This window comes from Carcharhinus amblyrhynchos, chromosome 21 (genome assembly GCF_965287045.1).
Source record: "Carcharhinus amblyrhynchos chromosome 21, sCarAmb.v2.hapA, whole genome shotgun sequence".
NCBI classification, from domain to species: domain Eukaryota; kingdom Metazoa; phylum Chordata; class Chondrichthyes; order Carcharhiniformes; family Carcharhinidae; genus Carcharhinus; species Carcharhinus amblyrhynchos.
This window is the reverse complement of record NC_137344.1, coordinates 25,337,937-25,353,697: the sequence shown is the minus strand read 5'-3', so window position 1 is coordinate 25,353,697 and position 15,761 is coordinate 25,337,937. Positions and strand designations below refer to the sequence as shown.

The 15,761-nt window shown below is 40.2% G+C and overlaps 1 protein-coding gene across 11 annotated transcripts in view; it reads left to right on the top strand.

The window, feature by feature from the left end:
- Nucleotides 1-15,761, top strand: part of rbfox3a (RNA binding fox-1 homolog 3a) — a 1,494,706-nt gene that overhangs the window by 1,353,034 nt on the left and 125,911 nt on the right. For all 11 annotated transcript variants that reach the window (XM_080208868.1, XM_080208867.1, XM_080208866.1 and 8 more), the window contains one exon: nt 8,995-9,135. In XM_080208868.1, coding sequence (XP_080064994.1) covers nt 8,995-9,135 — 141 coding nt within the window. The remainder of the gene's footprint in view (nt 1-8,994; nt 9,136-15,761) is intronic.

Sequence of the window (15,761 nt, the reverse complement as noted above, 5' to 3'; positions counted from 1 at the left end):
AAGCTAGATTCTCTTGTTGATCATTCACTGCATTTGTATAGCTTAGGAGTAAAGGGTTAAACCAAGAAAGAAGGCTTATATTATTGAGATGAGTTTGGGGAAAATCTCCAATTTCTTCCTCCAGAAATACTCCCAAAAGCGCCAGAGCTTTCTTGGTCTGAACTCAAGTGTTGCAGGGATCAGGCAAAACCTCCCTGGCTAAGGGAATATAAGACATGTACCTCACCCAAGTAATCAGACTTGCAGCCATTTTATATATAAGACAAATGTATTGTCAGATCAGCAATATAGAGTGTCTGCTACAACAGTAGTTCTCAAATTGTGATCTGTGGATTCCTGGTGAAGATATGAGTCAGAAGCAGATGCTAGACAACCCAACTAGCAGGAGAGAGTGAATGGAGGAATGCTGAGAGTAGCATGAATTACCTGCTTTCTGGGAAGCATTCGAAAAGAACACTCTACCCATGCGGAACCCTCATTTTTAAGCACCACATTTACAATTTAGATGGAAGAATGTGTCTGATTATTAATCTTCAAAAAGAATCATTCAAAATGAAAACACTTTGGGAATTGCTCAAACATGGACATTGCTGGCCATTTACAATGTAGATGAGTTGTACTTATCAGATTCTCTCCCTGTGATGAGATACCAAGCCTACAATAATGCAATTCTTAAGCATGATCAGATAAATAGCAAAATGTGAGTCAGTTACCTTGTCAACTTAAGAAACCAGCAACATTCTTTGCTTACTTACTCAAAGGATTGGCACACATGTGGCTTCCGTTCAGCTAACTTGCTGTTCTTCATGAGCAATTGCAAGCAGCTGAAAGAGAGGACGTTTTTCTTGACAGGTTCTCCGAAGCTTCACCTGCAGTGAAGCCATTTTGCTTCATCACCTTGCATCCATTACTTCCCATTTCTAAAAGCAGATCTTTAAGAAACAGCACAAAGAAACTTTTCAGGTTAATGACGGATCAGGAAGGCTATTCCAGAATTTTTCTGTTACTCTATCTGCAAGTCCATCTCACTTGTTGAACCTTCCGCATAGAATTTTTTCCATCTTATCGTTACATTTCACTAGTTTGTATCTGTTTTCCCTGTCATTGCCTTGCAGTTTTTGGTTTCACCTTTTCTACAGCTACGACTATCTTGCACACATTTATACGATTACAAAATAGACTGGGGCTTGTGCCAAACTCCCGCTATTTAGTTGCCTGCTTGCCTTGAAAGGAGTTCACTCCTTGCATGGCAGAATGTGACTAGAACAGGGTGGGGATGTTCCTGCATTGAATTTTTTGACTGTTCAGTGTCCAGTAATGTTTTAGAAGAGCCATAGAAATATAGAAAATAGAAGCTGGATGGGCCATTCAACTTTCAAGCCTGCTCTGCCATTCATTGTGATCATGGCTGATCATCAAATTCAATATCCTGATCCTGCCCTGCCTCCATATCCCTTGATCCCTTTAGTCCCAAGAGCTATATCTGATTTCTTCTTGAAATCACATAATGTTTTGGCCTCAACTATATTCTCAGGTAGTGAATTCCACCATATTCACCATTCTCTGGGTGAAGAAACTTCTCCTCACCTCAGCCCTAAAATGTTCACCCCTCATCCTCAAACAGGCTGGGACAGCAAAGGCATTGAGATAAGTCATCTTTTATGAGGGCAAAGTAGACCTCACCATTCAGGCCTAAGTCAAGCAAGCAGCTTGAACCACTGATGACCAGGAAATATATCATTTTGTAGTTGGTCTTCTCACTGGGAACCCTAGGAAATGTGGACAATGTCATTCTGGTTTGCAGACAGGTTAATAAATGTATAATAATATATATCAAAATGGCATGCTTGCCTTGATACCCTCAGTGCAGTCAGCACTGGAGGGCACCAAGGTCCCAATGGAACCACCATAAAACCCATGAAATTTCAAGACCCACCTGAGGCAAGGGATATCTCTGCAGCCTGAAAAACCCACGTTTCTTCTGTATTTCAACACAGTTAAAGGTTTTCTTATCCCAGAGATCATGCACATGAAGTATTCCAGTGCTTGAATGTGTCCCTTGTTCCTCAGCTACCCTGGCATTGTAATATCACGTAAAAGAACTCCAGGTGTATTATATCATTATGTCAGCTCATAGCACTGAAAGAGCTGCACTACTACACTGAGACAGCACTATTGACCCTGATAATCTTTCACCTCAATGTATTCACTTACCTCCTAATAGGCAGACTTTGATTTATGTTTCAGCACTTTGACCCTGACTTTACTAATTCCCCACTTTCCCTTCTCATTATGCACATTTTCAAGTCAATTTTGGCTATTTATTTTGACCACGTTGCCCTTGACATGTAATTGTTTTTCTGGTATTTATATTTTTCCTGCTGTTGTCTGTACCGCGGGCTCCAGCACTATCCTTCTGTCCAGCCTGCTTAGGATAATGATATAGCCTTTATTTATTGCAACCCTTTCACTTTGAAAGAGGTTGAAGCAGTTTCCAATAAAGTGTAAAAAGAGCTAAATAGGCAGAGATTAACGATACTGCCACAATAGTAATTAGAAGTGTTAAAATTAGATCAGCCTGCACTATCGAAGTTTTGTAAGTGGTGAAATGTCGGAGCTTGTTCAGCGTTGTGCAATTGCAGCATCTGTTGTATGTTGTCCTGCTGTGCCGGGTTAGACGGTTAGTTGATTTTCACTCAGTGCTTGCTGGAATGGTTTTCCACATCTAGTTACCCATTCTTCCATTTAACTTGAATTAACTGCAAAATGAAGCTACAATTGCCAGAAGGTTAAAATGCAAACTATCGAAATATACATTTGCAAACCTAAGTCAATGCTACTAATTACGTGTTTCAAATGCCTTAGATAATTCTCCTTGAAATTCACACTTGCACCTGAAATTTCAAGTATTGTCCAACACTGACTGCAGGGTTTCCAGAAGAGTCCATATTATTTATTTACATTTTTCATTATGTTGCATGCACTCCAAGATCATTTTTCACTTAAATTGACCTTCCTTCATTACAAATTGAATTGATCTTAAGCTTTCTCAAGTTAGAGCAACAGGGATCCATATTGATTTGAACACACTAATTCTAAATTATTGCAAATTTTACAGAATGACTATCGCATTTAACCCATGGATCCAACCTCTCAAGGAGTTCAAGTTTTCCTGGGCCAGCCATTTATTTGCAGTCACTAGCTCGTGCATTGCAAGAAAGACCAGATTACAATGATAAAGCTGCTGAGGTGTTTAGAGTATTCCCATTACTAAATTATTAAGCATCGCCGACAAAAATAAAAGCTTAAGACAATTTCCATCCATACTTCTTGCATGATCCTGCAATACTTTCAGACAAGTGCAACTGTCAAGTCTTTAATGCATGTTGATCCAGATTTTGAAATCTGTGGCAAGTGAGCAACACTCACCATTTAATATGCCTATAGCTGCCTAGAGAAATTCACTGAGCTTTTGAATGACATTGCATGGTAATTAGAGACCCATTTTCATGTGGCACTCTCTAAAGTAGATCTGGAACTTCTGCAAACAGAACAAGAAACAGATTATCTTGAAATAAGTCAACACAGGCCAGTGTCCCTTCACCAGATTCCCTTCTATTTACAAGCTCTATTATAATTGATAGAGTGCTACAGGTTATGTGTCAGCATCCGGAGTGCCAGGAGCCCTGAAACTCCCAGTTATATATACAGAAATGTCTCCCTGATTGAGTTTATTATTGCCTGCCCAATCTGGAGTTCACTTTCCAAGAGGCTCACCTCAATGGCCTCATTGAAATCATTACATTCCCTTCACCCTATCAAATTGAAGAATGCTCATTAAATCTCTCACAGCCTAAACCTAGAAGTGTAAGTTAGAATATTTAATTCAATGCAAACTCATGCACAAAAAGCAAAATAGAGGAGAAGAAAGAAAGGAAGGTAAAAAGGAAATGCAAAGAATCCCATTTTTAAAATTGGCAGTAATAATTAAAATCTGAAGGAATGAGACTACATATTTGTAAAAGTTTATTTTCAGTGCCAGCAATGTTTCTTGGTGATATTAAGACTTTGCTTACCCTTGAACAGATAAGCCATAGCTTTCATTCATGAATTTAGTGAGTTATAACAAAAAATTCATACCATTCAATGTGTTTAATGGTGAATATCTTGGGTAACAGTATAGCTATGTCTCAGATATTGGTCGGAATTCTCTGGCCATCCATGCCAGCAGGTTTCTCTGGTCCTGCCAATAGCACACCCCTGCCTGCAGGTTTCCTACAGGTGTCAGGTGATGTCAGTGGGAACTCCCTTTGACAATGGCAGAATCAGAGAATCCCACTGCTCGCAAACAATGCACACCTCCCTCCAATGGGAAACACATGGCTGGAAGGCCAGGGAATCTCACTCATTGTCTTTACCTAATGGTTCTTACTATGACCAAACATTTCTTTTTGTCTTTTTCCTTCTCAAAGTAAACAAGAGTTGAATAGTTTGTGCTGTCCTTTTTGCCCAATCTGGCATCTTAAGCATCCTATACATCTCATCCAGAAGTGTGACTTATAATTCCAGGTGTGCAAGCATATCATTATTTAGAACATAGTTCAACTGCATTTTCATTAACTTCCCCCTCTGCTACTGTTTTTTGTCGACCAACAGAAAACTATTACCACCATTTAAACACAGTGGTAAACTGAGAATCCATACCCATGGTGACTGCAAGAGATGTTATACCTCACTGTTGATCCAGCAGAAGGAACTCTTCAGTTTTGAGAAATAAAATGAAACAAAACTTTCTCCAACTGACAAATCAAAGAAAAATGTCTAATAAAGAAAAATCATTACTCCAACACTTGAGCCCTCACCCTGACCCATTCCAAGCCATCTAACAATTCCCAGCAGGTTCTTATTTGTACTGAGTCAGCTGGTCAGCTGATCATCACATCATTTTGTCATTGATTACATAGTTTATTGGGTGAGCTGACCCATACAGCTTCTGACCATTGGTCACAGTACAACAGATCCAATGTTATCATCGGTTACCTTCTAACACTCGCATTGTATTTTCTTCATTTTGGTGGGAAACTTTGGATGGTTTTACTTTCTCTCAGCTGTTATTGCCCTGCTCAGGTCCAAACGTGTAACAATTGTGGAGGTAAAATAAAATCACACAAATCCTTGAGCAGTTTGTTACTCAAATTTTCAATAGAGTGAGGGAATGTAACCTATCCAAAGGCAGTCAGGACCAGTGCAATAAGGATATTTTATTTGCAGAGTGCGTTCAAGCAATTGTCTGCAAAGTACCAGAATTGATAACATAGAACATTTAAAAAGTGAAGGAAATAAATTAAACTCAAATAATCTAGGGGAATCAGTACCTGCTGTGAGTGCTTCCACTGCTAGACACCTCTGCAGAGAGTTATCTGTTGCCTATAATTGTTATGAATTTCACAGCTGTCTGACACAGCAATGACAGGCTAAGAATTGTTTAATGCAAGAAAGCTTTTTAAAGAGCTCCTCTTCTATATTGACAAAGGCAATTTCATTAATATTCTTATTTTCCAGGGAATGTAATGTTTTTGTTATTGATCTATCACAATTACTATGATTGTCAAGAGCTATTATTAGCAGAACAAGGAAGATCAGATTTATATTGGGCTTATACATGTTACAGTATCTTAATATCCTTACACTGTCATCCTGTATGTGATACACATACGCATGCAGACACACACACACACACACACACACACACACACACACACACACGCACATGCAGAGACAGACACACATACATATACATGCAGGCATACACACACCAACTGCAATGTAACAAAATTTTAATAAAAGCCTAAATAAAATTTTATCAATTAGCAAGTGTGCAATTTCAACCGAACCTCACACCATTGTCAAATAATGATCCCAGGAATGAAAGGCTTGATATACGAGGAGTGTTTGAGGAATTTGGGTCCATACTCAATGGAGTTTTGAAGGATGAGGTGGGATCTTATTGAAATTTACAGAATATTGAAAGGCCTGAACAGAGTGGACATGGAGAAGACATAGTAGAAAATAGGATCTGAGGGCACAGCCTCAGAGTAAAAAGACCACCCTTTAGAACTGAGATGAGCAGGAATTTCTTCAGCCAGTATGTGGTGAATCTGTGGAATTCATTGTCATAGAAGGCTGTGGAGGCCAAGTCATTGAGTGTATTTAAGACAGAGACAGATATGTTCTTGATTGAGAAGGGGATCAAATGTTACAGGGAAAAGACTAGAGAATGGGGTTGAGAAGCATATCAGCCATGATTGAATGGTGGAGCAGACTTGATGGGCTGAATGGTCTAATTGTGCTGTTGTGTGTAATGGTCTTTAGTACAACATTAGAAGTTTTATTTTCATTAAACTTACAGTGCAAGTAAAGGTGTTCTTGGGAATCATACAAAAACTCCACTTTGTTGAACTAATAATGGAAGACAGTGCAGGCATTCTGAAATACAAGGTACAAGATCAAGTATCTCATCAGCCATTTTATCCTCAGTGCCCGAGCACATCAACTGCACTGTTAACAGTCGAGCTCAGTTTCTTTGAATGTTTGAGTCAAAACTTATTCGTCTGATCTTTTGCAACCAGCAAGCCGACTGATTCAGCCCAACCATAAACTTTCTATTGTTTCTAACACACTGGAGAGTATGGGTACTGGACATCCCATCACATGTCATAACTTCATGAGATAAATCTCAAAAGAGCCCAAACATCCAACAGCAAACCGAGTGTGTCTTCAGACTTACTGAATTAGGAAATGGAAAAGAGAATAAAGCCGGAAGCATTGCTTGCAGGACAGGTCATTTGGCAGGAAAAGTGGTCAGGTGTTAAGGCACAAGTTTTGATCAAAACCAAATTAACTATAAATTAAGTGTATTTGTATAAATTGACAACCTAATAATTAATACAACTGTGCATGGTCAGTATACTGACAGTGCGGGCTTGGGCACTGCTGAAGTGTGGATGTTACAGAGAATGTGGTGGGAGTATAAGACCTCAGTTTTGCTCTCCCCCTTTATAAATGAACTGAATTCAGTTCTACTATCCTATGTGGGCTGTGTGCAAGGTTTTTGATGCCAGGGCCTGAATTTTCATGGGGATGCAGGGGGTCTCCATCTGATTCAATGTGATACCAGAGGCCCAAACCCAGCACTCCCTATTTTCATAGTGGAAATTTTGGGAGGGAGAGGGGGCAGGTGCATTTTGCACATCCATGGTTCAAAGAGGCAGCTGTTCGTGTAGAAGTGCAGCTGCCTTCAAACAGGTGCAATTATGGCGATGTCCAAAATGCAGGTTGTGAGCTTTACCCTTTTCATGAGATGCGTTAATCTTTCAGAAATTGTGTTACAGCATCCTTTTGGATAGGTCCAGGGATGCCTTGAGGAGAGGTCAAATGTCCTTTGGGACTGTTAAAAGTCAGCATGAATGTGTGTAAAAAAAAAATAAATTCATTGGTACTGTAAAGCTAACAAGACTTTAAATCTCCTGACCTTTAAATTTAAAAGAAGTCTAGTTAAAAAAAAGCACAGTGCTTTCTATTTCACTTCGTCTGTTGACATAGGTTTCAGGGTTATCATTATATGATTTGTACTGTATCGCTAATTTTAAACCTATCATTGTCACATTATTGTAAGTTCATAGTTTGATTGAGAACTCCAAGTTGTCCTAATGTCTTTGATGTGGAGTTATGAATACAGTGCTTGTTTTATAAAGGGTTAAATTGAAGGAATTTAAAATCAGTGAATAGGTTTTTATCAGTAAGAGTTCAAAGAAATAGTGAAGTCATCAATAGATACTTAGAACTTTATTTCATCTCGCCATTGGACCCCCAAGGTCTACACATGGTGGATCTTGGATGAGTTGGTATACTGTAAGAGCAAAAGGTGATGGGTGATAGGTGGGGGTGCATTGCTTGGCAAGAATCAGCACTAATTTGGCATTGGGTCCAGAAAGGTGGGGGTGGGGGGCATGAGGTGGCATGAGTTGGCGTGGATGGGGTATGGAGGGCTGGCAAGGTATGAGGGCTAAAAAGCTGGTTTTCATTTTGTTGTTTGTTTAGAGCTGAGATGAAGTGCCACTGCACAGAGATGGGTTGCACTTTCTCTTGAGTTTATGGAGGCAGGAAATTCTTGTGTTATATCACCTCTCCCGCCACCCCCACCTTCCTCCACTCCTAATGGTTAATTTGATTTTGTGTTTAGCCAAAAGGAGATTGGGGAAGAGCAGTGTGAATCCTGGTCAGATGGTGAAACTGGCAGTGGCCAAACAGGGTTGTCAGCCAAAACTGCATTCTTGTTAGCATCATCTCATTGTTCTGGAGGACATAGCTATTGCACAATTTCCTCTTTTGTGAGGAAATGTTTTTAACCAAAAAGATGGACTCAGAACCGAATGAAAATATCACCTATTAGAATTGCAAATGTGACGATCGTTGAAAACCCATCTTCAAACCGCACTGAGAATTTATTAGATCCTCTCACTAATTAGTTTGCCATGATCACAAAATAAGTCACATGGCTTTGCAACCTATTTGAAAACGGAGCAATTAGTTTCATGTAATCACAGCGAGTGTAAAGGACCAATTTTGCATGTTTGCATATCGGCCCTTTCCTAAAGAACACTATTTTCATATCTGAGTTTGGTTAGCAAGTGATATATCAATACTCAAATTGTCCTTTGTTGTTTTCCCCTGGGTAGAACAGAACAATGCACGTTCCAACACTAAGTAGATTGTATTCCAAAAGAGAGAGTAGGAGAAGGAAAGGGACCGTGACTAATGGGGAAGGCATGCAAATGTGGCTTGTTCAATTTGACAGGCAATTTGGATTGAAAATGGCTATTCTGGGAATGAGAATGCCTCACCTGACCTAAACTTCACGTTTGTGTCATGGCTGGCATGCTTTGTATTTTGCTTTCCTGTTGTTTTATCTTTTCCCTTTTGCTGTTCCTCCAGCAGACAGATGAAGCCGCACAGACAGATTCGTCACAGCCGCTACAGTCATCAGAGACCACAGAGAAACAGCAGCCCAAAAGGTTACATGTCTCCAACATTCCCTTCCGATTCAGAGACCCTGACCTGCGACAAATGTTTGGGGTAGGTGCATAGCCTTTAATCATAGACGAAGCGAGGATCCTGCCTTGCCTCAGACATCCTGACATGTATATTCACACTTGTTCAGCATTCTATCATCGGGTGCTTTGGAACAAGACAGCACAATCTTTATTGATTGAATGGTTTACAGATTGGGTGATTGATTGCAATTTTACAGGAGAGAGAGATGGTAGTAATTCATTGTGGCAGCGTCAGCACACTTCAAAATGGACTTTAATTAGGGACTCCTCACTTAAATCCAACATTTCCAATCAAGGACTTCAAATAAGCTGCATTCTTCAATTTGACAATTCTACTAACAATCTGTTGAATTAGTACATGTTAAAAACTTGGCTTTTTTTAAAATTTGATGCAGACTTGAACACCCACTATCTACCAGAGCTCCTTCAGCTGTATGAGGTTAAGACAGGGACAGCAGTGTGTCCCTGTTCACTTGTACCCAGACCCTGTCTCTGAGGCAGTGTTTAGTTACAAGGCATTGGTTTCATGACAGTGATAATAGTTGATTGAAGCAGAGAACAGATGCATTCTTTCTGGAAGGGGTTTGATTATGTAATCCTTTATATATAAAATAGAAATGACATAACGTGTTTAAAGTCAAGCAATATCAAATAGGATGACTTTACATGAGTACCATTTCTTTTAAAATAAATGAACAGGGCATACAGTTTATTTGAATTAAATGCTCTAAATCTCTAATTAACTGATTCTTCCAGAGAATTAAAATTAGGTCACAGTATCACATGACCATGTCTTTACATGATGAGTGCATTCAGTGTGATTGTAGACTTTCTCTCGCTACAAGTGAGCAGACCTTCAGCTGAGGACACAACATTTTTGATTCTTCACATGAACTGCTCATAGTAGCTTACCTCTTCCAGAGGTCAGATGGCTGCCAATTGCACTAAATTATTTATGAACTTAAAGCCAGGCTTAGTGTTTGTCTGTTGCCAATGGAACCTAATACCAACACATCACGTTGAATCTGGAGATTTTGAGATCCTCTGGGTTTTAATTTGAATTTTTTAAGAAGTGGATGATAATAAACACGACTGGTAGCATGTGTTACCTGACTTTCTTTCCCATTATTATCATAGAATCCTTACAGTGCAGAAGGAGGCCATTCGGCCTATCAGCCGAACAACAATCCCACCAAGGCCCAAACCCCCATAATCCCACATATTTAATCCGCTAATCCCTCTAACCTACATATCCTGGGACACTAAGGGGCAATGAACAAAGAACAAAGAACAACCCAGCACGGGAAACAGGCCCTTCGGCCCAACGAGCCCGCGCCGCCGCATCACCCTACACCTATTCTACCCTGCATGTCTACGAATGGAACCCTACTCAGTCAGATTCAGGGAAGAAATAGTGTCAATTTGGTAAAAACCGATTAGCCTAAGAGCACATCTTTGGGGTGTGGGAGGAAACTGGAGCACCCGGAGGAAACCCACGCAACCACAGGGAGAATGCACAAACTCCCACAGACACAGGCCCAAATCCATGTGTCTGCACAGCCAGCAGTGCTAGTCAATTGAGTGGCCATTCAATCTAACCCGCATATCTTTGGACTGTGGGAGGAAACCAGAGCACTGGTAGAAACTCTCACAGACACGGTGAGAATGTGCAAACTCCACACAGCCAGTGACCCAATTTGAATCAAACCCAGGTCCCTGAAGCTGTGAGGCAGCAGAACTAACCACTGTGCCACCATGTCTTCGAGTCTTGCCCATAGCCTGGAATGAATGCTACTAAATTAATGAAAAACTAATGTTCTTGTTAGGGGATCTGAAACCTTTTTAAAGGCTTGTGCTGGGAATATTCTGAAGGACTGTGCAGCAGCCTAGTATTCCAGGTAAATGATTGGTAGCAAAAGATGACAAAGGATCCAATGGCCTGAAGATTCAACACTGAAAGGGAATGGTTGCAAAGCTTGTGGTTGCAATAGTTACGATCTTATGAACCTAGGTTAGAATCATAGAATCTCTACAGTACAGAAGGAAGCCATTCAGCCCATCAAGCTGTGATGACTTGAGTCAGGCAAATGAGGTTGGCCTGCTGGAATATGAACTCCCTGATTGAGTCCTCAATAAAACAGTTCCCTGATTGAGTCCTAATGAATGGCTCAATCAGGGAGCCTCTTGTTCCATATTTAAAGCATGTGTGTCAGTCTCTCTGCCTGCTGAAACAGGGAACGCACAGAGAGAGCACTCCGTTGTATAGCATGTCTTGTAAATAAAGGAACTTTTGGTGATGGGACCTTCACCTCAGTGGATTTATTATAGAGCTTTCACTGATCACAATCCCACCACATTCTGGAAGCAGATAGGAAAGCCGCAAATGTAACTCTCCCAGTCAAAAAAGGATGGAAACAGGAAGCAGGAAACTATATGTCAATTTGCTAACATCTGTCATTGGGAAAACGCTGGAATCCATTATTAAAAATGTAGAGGTGGGACGTTTAAAAGTAAAACATAATGCAATCAAGCAGAGTGAAAGTTTGACCAATTTCTTAGAATTTTTTGAGGATGTAACATGTAGGGTGGATAAAGAGGAACCAGTAGATTAGTGTATTTGGATTTCTAAAATCATTCAGTAAGGCTCTGCATTTCAGCTTACTATACAAGTTCAAGCTGCCAGGATGATACATTAGCATGGATAGAGGATTGGCTAACTAACTGGAAATAGAGTCATGATAAATGGATCATTTTCAGGCCAACAAACTGTAACTAGTGGGGTGCCACAAGCATCAGTGTTGGGGCTTCAATTACCTCTAACTTATATTAATGACTAGGATGAAGGAAAGCAGGTAGTCAGATTTTCTGAGGAGGATACGAAGTGACTGAAAAGCGTTAGATACAGGTTAAGTAAGTAAGCAAAAAAATGGCAGATTGAATATAATGTGGGAAACTGTGAAGTTATCACTTTGGAAGGGAAAATAAAAAGCAAAAAATATCATGTAACTGGAAAGTGATTACATAAAGCTGTATTACAGAGGGATCTGGATGTCCTAGTGTGCAAATCACAAACGGATAGCATGCAGGTACAGCAAGTAATTAGGTAGGCAAAATGAATGTTGACCTTCATGGCAAAGGGAATGGAGTATAAAAGGAGGGATGTCTGTACAGGACTTAGGTGAAACCATACCTAGAGCACTGCATACAGTTTTTGTCTCATTGTTTTAAGAAGGGATGTAATTGAATTGGAGGCAATTCAGAAAGGGTTGCCTAAGTTGCTCCCTGGGATGAAGGAGAAACCTTGTGAGGAAAGGTTGAGCAGATTCGGCCCATAAAACATTGGAGTTTAGAGGAATGAGAGGCAATCTTATTGAAACATTTGAATGCTGGATTTTCACTGAGTCAGAATGACCTTTATAAATTGTGGTCAAAATCCGATTCTGAGATTTTTATGACCCCATTCTCAAGGTTTTTGATTTACAGACGTGCCTTTTAAGGATGCACAAACCTGCACCCTGCACTCCTGACTTGGCCAGCTCCATTGTGGAGGTCGGCATGGCCATGTAGTCCCTTATTTTCATGGAGTCAGGTATTCCGCCCCTCATGCCCCATGTACCAAGCTTTGGCATTTCCATGCCCATTGACCCACTATACATTGAACCCGATGATAACAGGAGCATGTGTAAAATATAAAAGCTTTAAAAAGTCATTCATTCATTACTTCCCACTCTGTCAATGAGGAGCAGCAGTTATCCATGGAAAACCATAAGGACAAGATGCACAGCAGATATCTGTAACAAACCAGGAATTGCAGCCTGAGAGACCTGTGTGTGACTCTCATTGCCCATCTCTTCTATGAACTCCACCGTTTGCCATTATCACTTACCATGGACAGGCTTTCAACACCTGAACTGGTAGTTTTTTGCCTGTTTTTCTTTATTAACAGTTTCTGTTCTGTGCACTAGAATAAAGGCAAAGATATGTGTTGTAGTGTACAGAGAATGTCTTACAAACAGGATAAGGATGTGTCTGTTAATTCTGACAATAGTAATTTCTGGACTGTAATGCGTGTTTACTTGTGCTTGGCACATTTAATTTGCTTTTATATTTTCACTGCTTTCTCTTATGAGCATCCTCCCATCCTTTTCCAGGGTGTCCCTCTCAGAGGCATATTAGTTTAGAAATGGTAGGTGAGCACTCTGCCAAAATAGAATTAATAAAACAAATTACCATGTATCAGAAATCTCCTATATCTGCACTGGTGACATGTTTGATTCACTGGTTTGGGTTGCAGCACTTGTTATCTTAGACCTGCTACTTAAAGGAGAAGCAACTGGCCACTCACAATTCACCCCATGCTGGGCTGATATGATCAGGAGACTCCCAATCTCTCTAAGATGTGTGCTGCCCATGTCCCAAGAATGAATGTTGTTGTAAATCTGAGGGGTGATCTTATAAAGTGAGTTGATCAGATGGGATTTGAAAATATGAATTTGAATGTTACTTAGAATCATAGAATTCTGTAGTGCAGAAAGAGATCATTTGGTCCATCGAGTCTGCACCAATCACAATCTCACCCAGGTCCTATCCCCATAACCCCATGCATTTACCCTAGCTAGTTCCCTTGAAGCTATGGGACAATTTACATGGCCAATCCACATAACTCAGATATTTTTGGACTGTGGGAGGAAACCGGAGGACCCAGAGGAAACCCACACAGACACGGGGAGAATGTGTAGACTCCACACAGACAGCGACCCAAGCCAGGAATTGAACCCGGGTCCCTAGTGTTGTGAAGTAGCAGTGCTAACCACTGTGACACCGTGCCATTCCATGCCATCCTTTTGTGTAATTAGGATAGAGATTTCAAAGTTGTCAAATATAATTTTAACATATCAAGAAGTTTTTTGTGACAAGAGTGAATGATTGGCATTTGAAATAGATTTCGCTCCAAAGTCAGAAATTCTGGATGCATTTGAAGAACAATTGGAGTTTGCAAGGGGGGAGAGGTTGAGGAAACTTTATGGTGCATCTGGGTGCAAGAACTAATAATCTTCCTCATCCATAATTACCTTGTGATATGTCCTTTGGGTATTGTATAGTTAAGGCTTGAGTTATTCAGCAATTGTGTACAGCTAGTGTGCATGGGACATGTGAATGTATGATTAACATGGTGCCTAACACTTGGTTTATACAGTCATCTGCGCGCCTCTTCAATTTCCTCGTTCAACACCTTTTAAATCCCATCTTTCAATTCATTGAACAAATCTGTTTTCATGTGTTGTTAATGGTATCTCTGGGAAGGTGCTTCTCCTTGTTCTCCAGTTGTGAGCCAATTTTCCCCATTACCATAAGGACAATAAAGATTCACATATAGTAAATGGAGGGTTTTAAAATTCGGATATTCCTCAATTCCAACAAGGATGCTAGTAATTTAATGTTATCCTTCAGAGGTTCATTATGGCAGATTTTAATTTTCCAATGCTGTTAATTCTCAGCCACCAGTAGGGAATCTGAATTAAATAATGCACTAAATTCTACACTTTTTCATAAGACAATTCAATTAGCAGGTAACGTACACTACGGTGGCATAATACTTATGTTACCAGGCTAGTAATCCAAAGGACTTCTTTTTATACATTCTTGGGATGTGGGCATCACTGTGGCCAGAATTTTTTGCCCATCCCTCATTGCCCTTGAGAAGGTGGCAGTGAGTGCCTTCTTGAACTGCTACAGTCCATGTAGTGGAGGTACACGCATTGTGCTGTTAGGGAGGGAGTTCCAGGATTTTGCTCCAGTAGCAGTGGCCTGGATGATCTAAAATCTCATACAAAAAACAGAGGAATTTTAATTCACTTACTAAAAGTCTGAGGTCACATGTCAACCGACTCAAGAGCAGCTTCTTCCCTGCTACCATCAGACTTTTGAATGGACCACCTTGTATTAAGTTGATCCTTGTATTAAGTTACAATGACTGTAACACTACCTTCTGCACTCACTTCCTTCACTATGAATGATATGCTCCGTCTGTATAGAGCGCAAGAAACAATATTTTTCACTGTATGCTAATACACGTGACAAAAATAAATCAAATCGGGTCAAATCAAAAATAAAATCTGAAGTAAAAAGTTAGTATCAGTAATAGTGACTGCATTATCATAAGAACACATTTGGCTCACTCTTATCCATGAGGGAAGGAAATCTGACATCTGTATACAGTCTGGCTCATATGTGTCTTCAAACCAAAGCAATGTTGCTGATTCTTAACTGGCCCTTGAAATGACGAAGTAATTCACTCCGTTGTATCAAACCACTACTTTAAAAAAACACAGACACACCACCAAGGTTTCATCTAGGTTTTTGGACACAATAAAGGCAAGCCCAGTCCAGACAATTCTGCAAAGTCCTCCTCACTAACAGAATGTACTCTGGGTGGAGCATTTCGGTATCCATCACCAAGTATTATCACTGACTGAACTGGTCAAATCCTGAAAGACATAGCAACCAATAAGAACAGAAAAACCTTCTTGACCTCATCCTCAGCCCTGCACCCGCCATACCCATCTGTCCATGACAATATTGGTAGGAATGACCAAACTTGTGGAGATAAAGTCCTATCTTTACATTGAAGATGTCCCTCGTTGTATT